This window comes from Eumetopias jubatus, unplaced genomic scaffold (assembly GCF_037043125.1).
Source record: "Eumetopias jubatus isolate StellerSeaLion01/CBP00866 unplaced genomic scaffold, mEumJub1_p1.0 scaffold_1, whole genome shotgun sequence".
NCBI lineage: Eukaryota > Metazoa > Chordata > Mammalia > Carnivora > Otariidae > Eumetopias > Eumetopias jubatus.
The window spans coordinates 209374479-209392120 of record NW_028274807.1 but is presented as its reverse complement, the minus strand read 5'-3'; the positions used below and the strand labels follow the sequence as shown (position 1 = coordinate 209392120).

The 17642-nt window shown below is 57.3% G+C and overlaps 1 protein-coding gene and 1 long non-coding RNA gene across 5 annotated transcripts in view; both read right to left on the bottom strand.

Annotated features, from left to right (window-relative positions):
* Positions 1–603: 603 nt before the first annotated feature.
* On the bottom strand, positions 604–3020 carry LOC148165183 (uncharacterized). Its single transcript, XR_015766494.1, has 3 exons — positions 2718–3020; positions 1288–1374; positions 604–1106 (listed from the first exon to the last, which is right to left on the bottom strand). It is a non-coding gene; the product is annotated as an uncharacterized LOC148165183 (long non-coding RNA).
* Positions 3021–5465: 2445 nt separating this feature from the next.
* Positions 5466–17642, bottom strand: part of CACNA1A (calcium voltage-gated channel subunit alpha1 A) — a 265173-nt gene continuing 252996 nt past the window's right edge. For all 4 annotated transcript variants that reach the window (XM_028088869.2, XM_028088871.1, XM_088017020.1 and 1 more), the window contains 9 exons: positions 13005–13112; positions 12767–12867; positions 11456–11565; positions 11205–11343; positions 10921–11034; positions 9564–9599; positions 8315–8501; positions 7769–8019; positions 5466–6947 (listed from right to left, as the gene is read on the bottom strand). In XM_028088869.2, coding sequence (XP_027944670.2) covers positions 6231–6947; positions 7769–8019; positions 8315–8501; positions 9564–9599; positions 10921–11034; positions 11205–11343; positions 11456–11565; positions 12767–12867; positions 13005–13112 — 1763 coding nt within the window. In that variant the 3' untranslated portion in view covers positions 5466–6230. The remainder of the gene's footprint in view (positions 6948–7768; positions 8020–8314; positions 8502–9563; positions 9600–10920; positions 11035–11204; positions 11344–11455; positions 11566–12766; positions 12868–13004; positions 13113–17642) is intronic.

Here is a 17642-nt window from a genome sequence, read left to right as displayed (position 1 = left end):
CCTCCCAAAGGCCCCGCCTCCAAACACCACCACACTGGGAATGAGATGGTAACATATGAATTTTGGGGCGACACAAAAATTCAGTCCATAGCAATGGTCAACATTGGCAAGTGTATGGGTGACTCCTCATCACAGTAATTGTGTTCCTGAGACACAGGCTCAGGGTGAAGTCAGCTCCTGTAGGACACACAGAGGGCGACGGAGGTGGGGGTGGGTCTGAAAGCTCCCCCCTCTAATGACTTGGTCTGTCTGGTGACCAGCCCCATCCTGAAGCTACCTAAGGGGCCCACTCTAAGTCATCTCATTAACATAAACTCAGGTGTGATCTAAAGGGGCTCCTTATGGGGGCGCCTGGCTGGCTCAGTCAGTGGAGCATGTGATTCTTGGTCTCGGGATTGTGAGTTTGAGCGCCACGTTGGGTGTAGAGGTGACTTAAAAATAAAATCTTTTTAAAAAGGGAGGGGCCCTTATAAATGATAGAAGACACTCCTATGACTTAGGAAATTCCAAGGGTTTTAGGAGCTCTGTACCTGGAACTTGGGACAAAGACCAAATACATTTATTTACGTCTTTTTTAAAGATTTTATTTATTTATTTGTCAGAGAGAGAGAGAGAGAGCACAAGCAGGGGGAGTGGCAGGCAGAGGGAGAAGCAGGCTCCTCACCAAGGAAGGAACCTGATGTGGGACTTGATTCCAGGACCCTGGGATCATGACCTGAGCCGAAGGCAGATGTTTAACCAACTGAGCCACCCAGGAGTCCCCAAATGTATTTCTTATTAAACCACAGGGACCTTATTTGGAAATAGGATCTTTGCAGATGTAATTAAGGTAAGGACAGAGATGAGATGATACTGGATGTGGGGGGCAGTGATAAATTCAGTGGAAGTGTCCTCATAAGAGACAGAAGAGGACACATAGAGACACAGGGCCAGGGTCAGGTGAAGACAGAGGCAGAGATTGTGGTGACACAGCCACGAGCCTAGGAACGCCGAAGGATTGCCAGCAACCACCAGAAGCTAGATGAAAGCTGTGGACAGATTCTCCTTCAGAGGCTTTATCTGGGAGCCAGCTCTGTCAGTACCTTGATTGCAGGACTTCTTGCCTCCTGAGTTGTAAGACAATAAATTTCTGTTGTTTTAAGCCATTCACTCTGGTAACTTGTTACGTCGGTCCTAGCAGAGCAATATTGCTACGATTTCCTTAAATTTTTTTAAGCCGTCTGTTTTCCTTTTGCTTTTTATTAGTTATATGTTTTATCACTCTGAGCTCCGGTCTCTGTGAGATACCTGGTTCGCTGTGTTGGTGAGGCTTTTCAAATGCGCAGCCTCCTGGCCGAGTGTCTTGTCCGTGTCCTCCTCATTCTGGTTGCTTTCCTAAAATCAGGCCTTCATCTCAGTGCTGTGCAGAGTTCCTGAGCAACCAGTAGTTCCCATATTGGGGTGCTCTGGTTGGCGCCCACACATGGATCTGGCTTTCCCACAAGTCTTCGAGCCAAGCACTGTCACCCATCCACACCCTGCCAGTCCTTTGATGGCAGCTGAAGGGGGTCAGATGTGCCACCCCCAAACCTGCCACTTTAGCAAAAGGATTATTTTGAGCTGAAGGCAAGTGAGATGCAGAAGAGGTCTCTGTCCCCCCCCACTTTTTTTTTTTTAAAGATTTTATTTATTTATTTGAAAGAGAGACAGAGAGGGCATGAGTGGGGGTGGACAGCAGAGGGAGAGGGACAAGCAGACTCGGGGCTCGATCCCAGGACCCTGGGACCATGACCCGAGCCGAAGGCAGGCGCTTAAGGACTCAGCCCCCCAGGCACCCCTGTCCTCCCCTTTTCTACCTAAAAGCAGGGCATACATTTCCTTTTAAGAAGGTGACATAAATTTCCCTTTTTGAAGGTGTTCCGTTTTCTCCTATATCAGGAAGAGAAGAGTGAGTCATCACTGAAGATGGAGAGGCACCAAGATGAGTCTGTATCATCAACAAACATTATGAAAATAACCCTTATCTTCCATTCGTTTCCACCAGACGTTTCCTAGTCATTTTTCCACAATTTATCATCCCTGGAAGGCCAAACCCCCTTTTCTTTGTTAAAATGGTATATAAACCCCTGGGTCTAATCACTTCTTTGAAGTTCACTGCCTTTCTATGCATGTGGACATTAGTAAAAATTGTGTGCCTTTTCCCCCCTATTAATCTGTTGTGCATTAGTTTAATTCACAGGCCCCAGGCACTGAATCTAAGAGGGTAGAGGAAATGTTTTGCCTCCTGACACAGCGGTACATCCCCATTTCACAGACAGAACATTGAGGCTGAGAGAGATAGCGACTGGAGGCTGTGGATTACAGGGAAGCAGTTCCCTGAAGCCCTGAGGACACATCTGTAATAAACCTGGGTCTCTCAGACTATTTATCTCAGGAAGGGAGCTGCCCAGGGCATTTGCATGGCAGGCCTGGTGTCCAGAGTCTCCATTTCCTTGCCCTTTCCTCAGCCTTCCAGATGTTGTGGCTAAGGCCAGGGATGTGAGGAAGGGTTGTGAGACCAGGGCTTAAGGCAAGCCACCCCCTGCCTTTTCCTCTCCTGATTCCCTCACTCTGAGTCTCCTGGGCAGTTTACACCTGCTGCAGCCTAAAGGTGTGGGTGGTGGAGGCCTGGGGTCCAGCTTCCTGGCACTCAGCCACAGGTTTGGCCTTTGGGTCTAGGGGTTGTAGGGGGCTCTTACAATGGGCCTTGTTCCCTCGTGGACAGATGGCTGTGGCTTCCCTGGCTCCAGATGGGCCCACGTGCTCCTGAATAGCTTCAGCACCATGAAAGGTGGACCTCTGCCAGAGGCCAGCCCTGCCTTGGTCAGGCAGCTGGTCTAGAAGTCTGCGGGGCTTGTGATTGGCTAAACTGCCTGGGTAGGAAGTCAAAACCCTCTATTTAGCTTTTTGCTGGACTGGTCACTTCCTAGATGTCATGATTATAGAAGGAGCTCTGCCGCCTTGCCATTTGGAGTCTCTCAGCCTTCTTTGCCCAAGGTAAGTTCAAGGGTTGGGGTCTGGAGCAAGACCTGTCAAACTTTCTGCTTTGGTGCTGGGGTAATAATGTCAGTGGTGGATAATTGCTCACTCTGAGACAGGTGAGGTTCTGAGAACAGCAGTTCTCAAAGGGGTCCAGGCCCCTGGGGGCTGTTGAGATCATTCCAGGAAGTCTATAAGGCCAACTATTTTTATCATACTATTAAGATGTCCTGTGCCTTTAATACTTTCATTCTCTCCCATGTGTGTCGTCGAGTTTCCAGAAGGTATCGGATATTGCAGCAAGGTGAATGCAGAAGCAGATGTGAGAATCTAGCTGTCTTCCGTAAGCTGATATGAATGAGATACAAAAATGTAAAACAAAGTCTCTCTTTTCGTGGATTTTTTTTTCTTGAAAATGTGGTTATTTTTCATTAAAAATATTACTATTAGGTTTATTGTATTTTATTTTTTTTTACTATTAGTAGGTTTATTATTGATTGTGATTTAAAAACTATGTAGTTTAAAAAATTCTCAGTTTTAATTCCTAAATGGTAAATATCAGTAAATATAGCCCACATAAGTAGATATGCTTTGGGGTTCTCAATAATTTTTTTAAGAATGTAAAGGAGGGGGGGGTGCCTGGGTGGCTCAGTTGGTTAAGCATCAGACTCTTGATTTCAGTTCATGTCATGATCTCAGAGTTGTGGGCCCCAGCCCCGTGACGGGCTTCAAGCTCAGCGTGGAGTCAGTTCGCTTGCCCTCTCCCTCTGCTCTCTCTCTCTCAAATAAATAAATAAAATCTTTAAAAAAAGAAAAAGAATGTAAAGAGGTGCTGACACCAGAAAGTTTGGGAACCACTGATGTAGGACAAGGGCCCAATCTGGCCCACTGCCTGTGTTTACAAATAAAGTTTTATTGGAACACAGCCACATTCACTTGTTAACATGTTACGTTTGGCTGCTTTCCTGGTACAAGGGCAGAGTTGAAGAGTTGCAACAGAGACTGTCTGGGTCACAAAGCTGAAACTATTACTCTCTGATTCTTTAAGGCAAAGTTTGCTGGCAGCTGATGTAGAATAATGCATTTAATTTTCATAAATAGTGTTATTATTATTATTTCTATTTTACAGATGGAAGAACAGAGGCACAGAGAGGTTAAGTCACTTTCCTAAGGTCACACAGCCAGTGAGGCTGGAGCTGAGTTGGCAGTGGTTCTAGGGAGGATGGTGGTGCCAAGCTCCTCAGGGTCCAATGACTGACCCAAAAGTTGGGGTGTAGTAGATGTCTGTGGTTAGTCTCCCGCTGCCTGGCCTCTGATTTTCCTTCTTCAGGTACCCTGATGTTCCCTGAGGACCATCCCCCTCTCTGCGTCTATAGATTTTGTGGAATTCTCTGAAGCCCATTCTAGGGAGAACCAGGGGCTGCTCTTTCAGACCAAAGAAAGGCCTCTTAGCTCAACTCAAAGAAGGGGTTATAACTGGTCTTTTGCTCACCTGAGTCAACACAGCCCGCTGACCTCCTGATCTCACTGTCTACAGTTTTGTAGCTCTTGCCCATATTCACGGAAGCATTCACAGAATAGGCAGGGAGGTGAGGCCCTGGAGACAGGCGGCAGGGTGGGAGACTTCTACCGTGTTCAGCTGTGGGGCCAGCTTCCTTACGTCTGGAGTGGGAGTGTGCAGGCAGGTGCAGGGTGGGTTGGAAGGGGGAGGGAGGGAAGGCTTGTCAGTCCCTTTTGTAAGAACCCCACCTCCACCTGTACCCTGCATCTTGAGCTGGCCCTGACCATCCCCTGCCTTCCACGGGTGGGCTGCTCTGACCTTTGACGTCTAGGACTCCCCACTGCCAGGGTGTTTCCAAAAGGAGTTCTGCTAATGTTTGGGGCCTCACAGGTGCTCCCTGGGGTCCCACTGGCCCAGTCGAGCAGGATGGTCATGCAGGATGGTTGATCTTCCAGAATGGTGAACCTGCTTGGCAGGCAGATGGTGGGAGACCTTGGGTGCCTGAGGGTGGAGGCATGGGGTGGCAGTGGGGGACACTGCTCTGCCTTCCAGCCAGGACAGCTGGTAAGGACCTGGGCAACATCTTTGGCCTTGGCTTTCCTGGGCTTGTTAAGGTAGCCAGGATTTCTAGAGCTCTTGCGCTAAGTGAGGTGAGGAACAGAGCTGGTCTGCCTTGTTCTTTGCTGACTCTGGAGCAACACCCAGGCATCACAAAGATTGGATGATTGGAGACTCCCAGCTTCCTTGGCTACTTTCAAACACTTTCAAAGGGCCTCCTTCCACTATTCCGCCAAAGAGACCCGGGGAGCATTTTGCAGAGGGATAAAGACCAGTCTAATCAAAAGCCCTTTGATTCAACTTTTTTATTTTTTTTTCTTTTTGAATGTCATGCAGTAATTCACAGTCCCAAGCCCACAGTTTTCAAACAAGGTAGGAAAAAGGAAAAAAGAAGCAAAGGAAATCGGTGGTGGTGGTGGTTTTTTTTTTTTCTTTTGTTATTTCAAGCAGGACCAAATGTCAGAAAAAATGCTTCTTTTCTCAATCATTAATTTTTTTGTCCTTTTTAAAATTGTTTTTTTTTAAATTGATTTCTGCAGGCAGTAATAGTAGGGTTTGGTATAACCAGCAAGCACTCCTGTGTGTGTCTGAGAACGTGTGTGGGGTATGAGTGTCTGGTGGAGGTCTGTGTGGGACGCTGGGTTTCGGCTTCACTTCCGGCTTCTCTGCCACACACGGGCCACCAGCTCGCGTTCATCAGGGAAAGGAAAGATTCGATTGAGATGATAAAACTCATCAATAGAAGCGATTGTTTTTCTCCCCGTTTTTCTTTTAAAAATGTTTTTTTTTTTTAATTTCCATTTTCCCCAAGGTTCTCCAAAAATGGCTGAGTTAATTCGAATCCCTTGGCTGTGTGGTTTGTCTGCCCCCCGAGGGCCCCCGTGGTGGTGGGGGGTAGGGTCGGGGTTGGGTGGGGTGCGCATCACTGCCCAGGAGCGGCTTTTCCGGCCGAGGGTCTTTGCGGGACACCCTGGCAGTGTCCGGGTCCTGGGGACTCCCTCCAGAGTCCGGGGTCGTCCGGCAGGTCCTCTCCTGGGCCCTCCCGGGCCTCCCCCGTGTGCTGGGCAGGTGGCAGCGAGGTGGCCCCGCGGCCTGGGCGCGGCTCCTCCCCGTGGGGCGTGTGCGTGGGGTGCGTGGGGGGGCCGGGCGGGCGCGGGTGCCACCTCGCCCGGGCTTAGCACCAGTCGTCGTCGTCGGTCTCGCTGTAGGCTTCGTGCAGGCCTTTCCGGGAGCCTGGCCCGCGGGGCCTGGCCAGTCCGTGGGCCAGGTAGTAGCCGTTGGGGAGTCGCCGGCCGTGCCGGGAAGGCGAAGCGCAGGCCGGGCCCGGGGCCCGGGGAGTCCTGGGCGAGCACGCGTGTCGCGCAGGGGGTGGCGCGTCGTAAGCCGCGGCCCGGGGCTCCTCCCCGCCACCGCCGCCCGGGCCGTCGGCCTCGTCATAGTCGGAGCCCCGGTAGTAACCGTGGTGCCGGGGCCCCGGGGGCCCCTCGGACGCGTGCGCGCCGGACGCCGGCCACCGCGCCCCGCCGTGGCGACACGCCCTGGGGGACTCGCTCCGGGCCGGGCCCGGGACCCGCCGCTCCATCGCGGGCGAGCGGCTGCTGCCGTGGCCCCCCACGGGCGGCCGCTCCCCGGCCAGAGGCTCGGCCGCGGGGCCCGGGTACCTCCGCGGGCCGCTGGGGGCCGCCCGGCCCGGCCGCGCCGCCGGCTGCTGCTGCTGCTGCTGCTGCTGCTGCTGCGGGGGCCCCGAGCCGCCGGCCTTACGGATCACGGGGGAATAGGACACGTGTGGCCGGGGGGTGGAGGGGGTCTGGGGGAGCTGGCGGCGCCCCCGCCGCGGAGTGCTGGTACCAGATGTTGAGGGGGCTGGGCTTCCACTTACGGAACTACTGCCCTACACGAAAATTGAAACAAAGGAAATCAAAAAAAAAGATACAACAAAATCAACCAGAAGGAGACGGAGGAGACACAGAGGACGGGAGGGAGAGAGGGAGGGGGCAAAGGAAAACCAAAGGGGACAGGGGAGGGACGGGGGGGGGGAGAGGGGGACACAGGACATTTGAATGGAAAAAAAGGAGAAAAGCAACAGCCACAGAGAGGAGGAGGAGGAGGGGGAGGAGGGGGAGGAGGAGGTGAAGGAGGGGGAGGAGAGGGAGGAGGGGTTGGAGGGGGAGGAGGAGTGAGAGACAAGGAGGGAGGGTAAATCGAAAACCAACACAACAAAGTGAAAAGAGAAATGAGAAATGGAGTTTTGTAAGTTTCGGGGTTAAATAGCAGAAGTTTCAAAAATTACTCACAGGCGTCCAGAGGACAGAAATCATAATCGAAACAAAAACGGAAGCTGGGTTAAAGGAAAGCAAAAGGCAGCAGGCAGCCAGCGGGGGGCATGAGCCGTAAGGACCGCGCTGGCCAGAAACTCAAACGTGATCCACAACCAAAGAGGAAGCAGCTGCGGGGGAGGGGGCGGCAGGCGGGCAGGGGGGCTGGGGGGGGCAGAGTGGGGAGCCAGAGTGGCTGGGGGCAGTGCCTACTCCTGCCCGGCTCCCTCCGGGGGCTTGGGGACCCCAATGGTGGGCAGAGGCAGAGGTCACAGTGGGGAGGGAGGACCCTACCTAGCGTGGCTATCTGGTGTGCTCCCCCCAACCCCCCCGCCCCCCCCCCCCCCGCACCGGTCTCCCAGGGGCTCGGGTTAGGGGCACCCGGTGCCACACCCACCTGCCGGTGCGCCATGTGTTCTCGGCCCTCGCTGGGCGAGCGGGACCAGCGCTGGTCCCGGGCCCGGGCCCGGCCGTGGTCAGGCCGCTCCTGGGCATAGCGCTCCTTGTCGGAGGGTGGGGGGTGGTGGTGGTGGTGGTGGTGATGGTGCTGCCGATGCTTCCGGTCCTTGGGCCGGCCCCGCTCCTGGTCTCGCTCCTTAGATGGCAGGTCCCCGGACTGGGTGGTCATGCTCAGGTCTGTCCCCAAGCCTGGGCCGAGTGGTTGGGGTCAGACAAACAGATGGCCGTGAAGGAGGGATGGGTGGGATGTGCGCCCAGGAGGCCACCCAGGGGGTCTGTAGGCTCTAGAGAGGGGCCCCTTCCCCTGGACCATGGAGGTCTAGCAGCAGCTGGCCTAGCTCGGGGCCCCTTGCTCCTGTCCCCTGAGAGTCCTGTTCCTCATCCAGGCCCCTCTTCCCTTTCTCCCTCAATGTTTGCCCAGCTCTGCCTTATCCAACCCCCCCCCCCCCCCCCCCCGTCTCCTGGGTCCCACGGGGCAGCCCACCTGTGTCCACGTCTGTGTAGCGGCCCAGGGAGCGCTCAGAGGCTCGGTGGCCGCGGTCCCGGCGCCGCTGATGGTGCCGCTGGTTCTCCTCGGGCGGCACTCTCTCCAGGGAGTAGTCGTCCAGGCGCCGGGCCTTGGGGCCCAGCACGGAGGCTGAGCGCTTCATGGGGCTGGTGTCTGAGATGGTCTGGGGGGGTGGACAGGCCAGCGGGCCAGGGTCAGTGGCCCACACCAAGTGGTCCTGGTCTGTCCTGCCCCATCAGCCCTCAGTGACCGGGTGTGACCATCTGGGGCAGAGTCTGAGTGAGCCATGGGGCTCCGTTTCTGATCCACCAGGGTCCCAGGACGTCTCTGCCTCCTCCCAGGCTGGGCCCAGGTTCTGGCCAGAGGGCCCTATCCGATCCCCACCCCCAACCCTGCTGCTTCTCAGGACCACCCCTGGGAGGTACCACCCAGCCCTGGGCGTCCAGCCAGGGACAGGCAGGTGAGCTGAAGGGGACAGCTTTCCCCATCCAGAGTGCCACGTGGGGACGCAGGGCAGTAGGGCCCTGCGCTCACTCCTGCCTACTCTCCTCCTACAGCGGAGGTCAGGCCTCCTATGTGCTTGGGGCGCCCAGCATCCCAGCTCACTGTCCTTCTTCGGCCTAGCTGGGACCGGGCTTTCCTGGTCACCCAAGTCTGACTCCTATACCAGCCCTTGACGGGTTGCCCTGGCATCTGAGACCCTGGGGGGATCCGCTCCTCTTGGCCTGCAGCCTGGGAGCCTGCACGAGCTGCGCGCCCCAGGGTCAGACCCCAGAGAGGGGCCTGGGGTTCTCTGCTGCCAGAAGAGGAGAGGAGAAAGACCACACTCAACGCTGGACTGGCCGAAGGGCCAGTGGCCCTGCAGTTTTAAGGGACATAGGGCTTCGGCACCAGAGGGTCAGGGGTGGGTGAGGGGAACGAGCCTCTGAAAAAGAGTGGGCCAGGCGGTGCAGCAGATCAGGCTTCTTAGAAGGATGGCACCTCCTGGCTCGGGGGGGGGGGCTTTGGGGAGAAGATGGGGGGAGTGGGGGGCAGCCCACTCCCCCCTGGCAGGGCACACAGAGGACACAACACACAAGGATGGGGCTTCATGGGGGAGGGGGGTGCAGTCTGCAAAGAAAGGGTGGGGTCCAAGGGGTGGAGAGATGACAGGACTCCCACGAGGGGGGGTGGGCGGGAAGAGGGGGCCGGAGCCCAGCTGGGAGGCGGGCGGCGCGGTACATACACTGAGGTTATTCCCACGTGGCCGGCCCCTTCTCCTCTGTCACAGCCCCACGGGATGGTGCACACAGAAAAACAGAAAGAAGAAAATAAATATAAAAGCCAAGAGGGAGAGTGAGAGGTGGTACATGGAGATGCCATGGGGAGCAGAACCTGGGCAGTGGAGGGGGGGAGCAAGGGAGGCAGGGAAAGAGGCTAAAGTCCCTGGTGCGTAGGTGACCCCAGGCCCGGCTGGCCAGCCTCCCAAGGGCACAGAGGAGACAGACAGGAGACACCACAGACAGACAGATGGCAGAGGCACGAGACCGACAGATGGGGTGGCGTGGCCACAGGCCCCTGGCCCTGGGCTCTGCCTCATGCAATGCGCCCCAGCCCTGGCTCCGGCTGACACTCAAAGCTTGGGAAGGGGGTGGCCATCAGCCAGCTTGTTTGGACCCTCTCTTGGGGCCCAACAACTCCGTCCTGGGGGTGGACGGGGGGATGGCGCTGGCAGCCACATGCAGCTAGGTGCCCCCCAACCCAAGTTCTCCGCAGCCAGAGGCCAGGTCCCTGAGCCACCGTGGCCCAGCCAGGCACAGCACAGCCTTCACCCCCCGTGCAGACGCCCCAGCACAGCACACGGGAAGCCCGCCCCAGCCAGACATGCCACCCTGCCTCTCAGGCTGGGCGGGCAGCCAGCCATGCTTCTGGCTTCTGGTCCCTCTGTCCCTGCGAGCCTGGGGCAGTGGGATCACGCGCCCCGCCCCCCACTAACCAAGTGGGCGCTGCAGCTCAGCCACACACAGGCACACACCTCTGTCCCTCCCCAGTGGCCCCCACAAAGACCAGACGGGAAATACAAACCCCAGCTGCCCCCAGGTCCACCCCAGACTCTGCTACCAGGTCCTAGGACCTGCCAAATTCCCGATAGCAGAACTGCGTGCATGCGTGTGCGTTCGTGTATGCAGAGTATGAGCACATACGTCCATGTGGTGCGTGTGTGTGTGCGTGTGCATGCATGCCTGTGTGTGTGTTCTTGATTGCAGCTCACTGGGCCCTGACACATCACCTCCCCCCCACACCCCCACATGTCCTCCACATCTTCTTGCCTTGGCACCTTCAAACCGGGTAGATGGAAAGCACTTGGCAGGGACGACTGTATTCTGCCCCAGGGGAGCCCCTGCTCCTCTCTGCCCGCCATCAGGGAGGAGGTAAGAGGTCCAGGCCTTCCCGGCACTCCAGTGTGGGCCTGCCCCCCCCCGCTGCTGAGGGTGCAGGTGGCCCCACCCCAGCAGAGGTCTCAGAGGAAAGAGATGCCCTGGGCTGCGTGTTGGAGCCTAGGGGCCCGAGTCCAGCCCCAGGGGGTGGCTGAAAGCCCTCACCTGGTTCTCCGCGGGGAGGCGGGGCATGGAGGCAGCCCGGGCCTGGCCTTCCGTGGGGAGGTAGTGCTCACTGTCCGAGTAGCCATCTCGGCCCATCTCTCGCAACTCCACAGACTGTGGGGGCAGAGGGCAGGGCCAGGTGAGTCCTGCGGCCTGTTGGGCCCCAGGGGTGGCCTGGTGTGTGTGCAGCTGTGGCTGTGGGGCCCACATCCTTCCCTCCTGTACTGCTTGCGCCCGGGAGCTGGGAGGCGGTGGTGGTCAGGTGGGGGGGGGCACAGAGGCACCTGGGAGTTGGGCTGGCTGTTGGGAATGTCGGTGGGAGGTCCCCGCTCTGGGCTCCATGTTCCTGTCTTCTGGAACATCTCCTGGGCTCGCTGGGTCACCCAGGACGGGCTCTCCTTGATACCACTTTCATGAGCCATCCTGTGTTGTGGGACAGAGGGCAGGGTGGCCGTGGGCGCTCCAGGGGCGTCCGCACCGGGGAATGGTGCCCCCTGCCCTTCCATCCCCACCTCCTGGCCAGAGCCACACTCACAGGCCTCCACCTGGGTCCAGCTGGGAGGAGGGGAGGGCGTTCTGGCCGGGTCCCCCCTCCTGTGTTGGAGACGGGGGCTCCATGCGCTGGAACATGAGTGGTGTCCGGTTCTGGAGAGGCAGAGAGCAATGTGTGGGCATGGGGTAGAGAGGCACAGGGAGTAGGTTGGGGAGGGTGTTCAAGGCTCAAGGTCTGGCCAAAGCTGCAGCTGAGAGACAGGCGGGAGGTTGTGCAGAGGACGCTCAACACTCCCCCTGCCCCTTCTGCCCCCCAGCCCAAGTCATTCTCGACACCGCCGACACACACAGACACACACACGCGCGCGCGCTGTCACACTCAGGTCCGGTCCATCAGCCAGTCCACTAGACTCCTCCTTGCAAGTCCATGCAGAATAGGATCACTTCTCACCCAGGTCTGGCCCCACAGCCTCACCTGGACCAGGCGATTCGCCTCCTCCCAGGTCTCCCTGCTCCAGCCCTTACCTGCCATGGCCACCAGAGGGCGCCAGCGATCACCTGAGTGTGGTCACTTCCCTCCTCTAAGAGGAGCCGCCCCGGTTCCCATCTGACCCAGAGCAAAAGTCAAAATTCTCCCCAGGGTCCCCAAGGCTCTACACAGTCTGCCCTGTTACCTCCCACCCTCGTCTCCATTCTTTTTTTTGAACCCACCACCCTGAGCTCAAGACCTGAGCTGAGATCGTGAGTCAGGCGCTTTCCCGACTGAGCCGCCCAGGCGCCCCCTTCCCACCACTCCTGCTCACTGTGTTCCACCATATTGGCCCTATCGCTCGCTGTTCTCCAAACTCAAAGTCCTGCCACAGGGCCTCTGCGCTGGCTGTTCCCTCCGCCTGGAGTGCTCTTCCCTCAGATATCTACATGGCTCACTCCCTCTTCTTTTCTTTCAGGTCTCTGCTCCACATCACCTCCTCAGGGAGGCCTCCCTGATCACCTGCTTGAAACTGCATCCATCTCCCCCAGCACTCCTTCTCATGGCATTTACTGTTTCGTCATTTAAGTGTTTGTCATTTATTATGGTTGGCATTTCCCCAACTGCAATGTCCGCTCCGCAGGGATGCTGGTCTGTTTTGCTCACAGCTGCACCCCAGGGCTGAGAACAGCGCCTGCCACATAGCAGGTGCCCAATAAGTGTTGACTGAACAGATGAATTCATCCAGGCTGCCTCCTCGGCGCAGCCCTGCTTTCCGGTGACCTGTCCTGGGTCCTGGCCACACCCCGCTGCTCTGGTTTGTCACTGTGGGGCCCGCAGGGCGAAGGGCACCGGAGAGGAGGGCGCCAGGGCCCAGGGCCGTACCTGCTCCTCACGCAGGGCCTGCAGCTTCTTGGCCTTGCTCTGTCGGTAGTACTCCATAATCATCATGGCCGCGTAGATCTTGCCCACGGTCAGGTCTGTGGCTGGGGGCACAGGGCAAGCTCCCCGTGGGCGGGGGCCCTGTATGCACCAGCCTCGGCCCTGCACCCGCCCCCTCTCCCCCTGCCCCCTCCCATCCTGGCGGGGCAGAGCCCAGGGCCCCGCTAGGCATGGTTCTTACACTTGTGAGGGGTGACCAGCAGGTCCAGTGTCTTCTGGGACAGGTTGGGCCAGATGGCCATCATCTCTTTCCTCAGCTCTGCATCCATCTGCTGTTTGTCGGCTCCGCCTGCAACGTGGGCACAGAGAGGCCCTGACTGCCTGCTTGGGTGTCGGCCTCCAGGGCAGATGCAAAGCCAGCAGCTCCTGCCAACTCAGGCCCTGGAGTCCTGCTTCCCATGGGTTACCAGTTCCCTGTGGGGCTGTCCCAGAAGAGGAATGACCATGTGGGCTCTGGTCCGTGTCAGGGCCAGGGCCAGGACCAGGGCCATGGAGTGGCTGCGGGGTGGGGTGGGGGGAACATCAGCATCAGTAGGAGCTAGATGGCGCAGGTCCCAACCTGCGCAGCTCAGGTATTAGTCTACCACTGTGTGCCTCAGTTTTCCCATCTGCAGAATGGGACGACAGCAGTAGGACCCACCTTACTGAATGTTTTGAAGATCAAAGCAGTTAATATGTGTGTAGCCTTAGGACGGTGTCTGCCATAGGATTACACAACAGCAGCCTAGGGGTCTGAGGTGGGGCGCGGGGTGAGCCTCGGAGAGGCCGGGCTGTCCCAGAGCAGTCCTGACAGGGGAGGTTTCTCCCTCAACCAATTCTCCCCTCCCATGGACGTGACCTCTAGCCACTGCTGATCCTTGGTCCCTCACTCCGGCCACGGTGGTCATTAAGGCTCTTTGCCAGCGATTCCTGGTCCCTCATGCCTGACTGCATGGGAGCCTGACTCTTCCTGCCCCTGTGCTTGGCCAGAGGCCATGTGACGAGTTCTTGCCAATGAAGTGTGAGCACACTGAGCCGCCACTTCGGGGCCAGGGTGTTTAGTGGCCAGTGAGGGACACTCCTGCGTTCTTTTTCAAAACTCTGTCACGGTGGCTGGTGAACAGAGGCCCCTGCCAACCCAGGAAGGACACAGAACAGGAGAGGGAAGCAAATCTTAGTGGGTTGGAGACCTCGGGGCTGTTTGTTGCAGGAGTATGTTCTCCTCCATCTTCACCGCTACACCAACTGGGCCCCCATTTCTACTTCTGTTTCAGACCCTCTAACTCTGGGCACAGGGGCACCTTTCCAAACTTTTACCAGCAGGTGTGGAGGGACAGAGCTAGAATAAGGGCCAGAAGGCCCCCTGTTGGGCCAAATATTAACCCTGTAGTTGCTGGACTGTGGTGGTGGTGGTGGGGTCCAGGAGAGCGGCTACCAGCCAGCAGAGAAGTGTTTCAGTGTTTTAGCAGCCATCCCTTGGGGCCTGCCAGCTGAGTAGCTGCTCCTAGCTTCCACACCCCCAACATCCTGCCTTGCCTCCACTCCCTGTGGACCTCCCCTGGCCCAGCGTCTGCCCTCCCCGCGCTTCCATTTCCCTGGGCCACCCCTGACCACCTTGGCGCCCCTGCGCAGCTTCTCAGCAGATGTGGGTCAAAGCACAGACGTCTGCCAGGCACTCTCTGGAGCTTTCGCTCATCTTCACCCATGTGACTCTGGACACACATGTTTTTATTTTGGGAAAGATCCTCCAGAAGGGCCTTTTTGCTAGTGCACAGGTAAAGCTCAGAACCCGTTCTGGAGTGAGAGTATCGAGGCCACGCGGGACCGACCTGCCTGGACTAGCACAGGTGCCTCTGCTCAGGGCTCCGTGTCCGCCCCCGCCCCGCCTCCACCACCAGAGGGCGCTGGTGGCCGTTCGAGTCAATCCTGCGCTTCCCTGCTCCGAGCCCTCGGCGCTCTGCTGTTCCCCCGGCTCTTGTGATTGCCCAAGTCCTCACCCTGACCCCACAGTTCCTCTACTTTCTCCCTTGCTCACTCTGTTCCAGACACAACGAGCTCGCTGTTCCTCAAATACGCCAGGCATGGTCCTGCCTCAGGGCCTTTGCTCAGGCTATTTCCTTTGCCAGGATCGTTCTTTCTACGAACGTCCACGTGGCTCCCTTCCTCACCTCCTTCAGGTCCCTGCCCAAACCCAAACGCGTCTTCTAGCTGGCCTCGCTCCCTGAAACAGCCCTCCCCCATCCTCTTGGATGCCCTTCTCCGGCTTTATTTTCTCTTCTTCCTACAAATCACCTCATGATGTTGTTCCCCATCTCACCCACTAGAGGGCGAACTCCCCACCGCTGGTGATGCAGGGGGCTGTGGTCCCTTGGGCCAAGCTGCATGGGGGTGGGGCTGATTCGTGGGTCAGGACTCAGGTTGGGAGTTCAGGACTATCATGAGAGAGCCTTGGGAAAATCCCCTGTGTGTTGTTAAACTCTTAAGATCCTTGACGCAAACCTATAGTTCTTCTTTCCTTATGGGAAGCTGCTGGAATTAATAGCTCTGTCCAATGGCCGCTGTAGCTAAGTGAGGTGCCCGAGGGCTGTGTGGCTCCTTCTCAGAGACCCAGGAAGGGAAAAAAGAGAACATGACATTTCCTATTAAAAGTCACTTTCTCCTTCCAGCTTATATGTTTCCTGTCCCTCGTGGGAAGGAAAGGTACACACCTGTCATCAAGGACTGAATTGTGTCCCCCCCCCCCAAATTCCTGTTGGAGCCCTAAGCCCCAGTGTTACTGCATTTGCAGGTAGGGCCTCTAAGGAGGTAATTAAAGTTACATGAGGTCATAAGGGTGGTCCCTGATCCCAGAGGCCTGGTGTCCCTATAAGAGAGAGGCACCAGGCCATGTGAGGACACAGCAAGAAGGTGGCGACCTACAAGCCGAGGAGAAGGCCTCACCAGGAACCAACCCCACTGACACCTTGATCTTGGACTTCCAGCCTCCAGAACCGTGAGAAAATAAATTGTTTAAGCCGCCCCATCTCTGGTATTTTGTTACGACAGCCTGAGCAGACTGCTGCGCCCATTCTTGGCATGCGAGTTAGGTAAGGGAGTCTGGGCAGGGTTTCTCAACCTAGTTAGCACCGTGGACACTTGGGGAGGGATCATTCTTGGTTTGGGGGTCGTCCCATGCACTGTAGGGTGGCGAGCAGCCTCCCTGGCCTCCACATTCTAGGTACCAGCGACACCTCCTTTCCCAAGTCCTGACAACCAAACCATCCCCAGACATTGACAAGTGTCCCCTGGGGGACAGAACTGTCCCTTGATTGAGAACCACCACCTCTGACTGTTTTCTGCTTCAATGCACTGGGGAGTCTCCCATTCGGGACTGTCATTCACATTTAAACAAAGGGAGAACCCTGTGGGGATTTCAAGGTGGCCTCCTGCTGGGGTCCTGGGGCTCCCTCCAGGCTGAAGTTCAGGTTTATTCCTCCTCCAGGTACAGAGTTATTAACACCTGGGGGCTGCGGGGGGCAGGACCAGGAGGTCCTCCAGGATGCAGGCAACAGCCATCCACAAACCAGTTGTGTCCCAGGGTTTATCGTCCCGGGGTCCTCCCCTCCCGCCTCCCATTCCGCATGACGCTGGGCTCAGAGTCTGTCCCTGCAGGACATTTGGCAGCATCCCTGGCCTCTACACCCCAGATGCCGCTGGCACAGATGTGACAACCTCCTAGATGGGACAACCAAAAAACGTCTCCAGACTGCTGGTGTCCCCTGGGGGCAGGACTGCCCCTTGCTGACCTAGGGTTTGCCCCTCCCCCCCACCGGAATTCCCACGCCCCACCCCCCAGCTCCATCTTTTCCACTGCATGCCTCACCTTCCAACATGTTACATACCCCACGTATTTATCATGCTTATTGTTTGTTGCCTGTTTGCCTGAGCCCCATGTGTCTTTCAGGGCTGTGTTCCACATGCCAACGACAGGGCTGGGCACACAGCAGGTGCTCAATGTAAGTTCTCATTCAGTGAGCCACGGCCAACGTGGCCAGCAGTTTTGGGTGGATAACAACATGCCAGGAGGTCACCCTCTCTGGTGCATGCGGGGCAAAGCCGTTTAGCTCCCACGAGGCCCATTCGAGAACCTTCCAGGATCTGGCAGATCCCACCTGCAGAAAGAGTCTGGTCTTTGTGGGGGGTTAAAGGGCAGGAGAGTGGCCTTTCGGCTGGTCAGCCATGTGGAGCTCTGAATGAGGCTCCGGGCTGGCCCTGGGTGGGGTTGGCCCGGACTGTGGCCCATTCTAAGACAATGGCAGAGGCATTCCTGTTTTGGGAAGCTGAGGTCCCCCCACAACCAGTGGCATGTCAGGGCTGAGGACCATGCGGGCACGGGGGATGCCAGGCAGGCGCAGAGATGTCTGGTACTCGTTGGCTCTGGGTTTATCTCTTCTCCACGCACTCCCCGCCCCACTGGTCCGGGCTGGTAGCACACGGTGGCTCCGTGTTTCTACAGCTCTCGTGTGCTCTCCGTGGAAGCCTGAGTGGGTTTGGATCTGCTAATTGGGTTTCTGTCTGTTCAGGCGGGTGGTTGGCTCTGCCCCCAGTGCCCGGCCAGGGGGAGCAGGAGGGCAGGGGGGCAATGAAGGGACACAGACTGAGTCCCTTGGAGGGAGAATTCAGGGGTTCAGACATGACATCCAGGAAAAAGAGAAACATGAAGAGAGAAGGATTTTCCCCAAAGATGAGATTCTCCTGGGTGTGGAGAACAGAGGGGTGGGGAGGAGGGAGAGACAGACAGAGGAGGGAGAGGGACAGACAGCGGGGACACAGAGGTGAGCAGAGGGACCTGCCCTCTCTC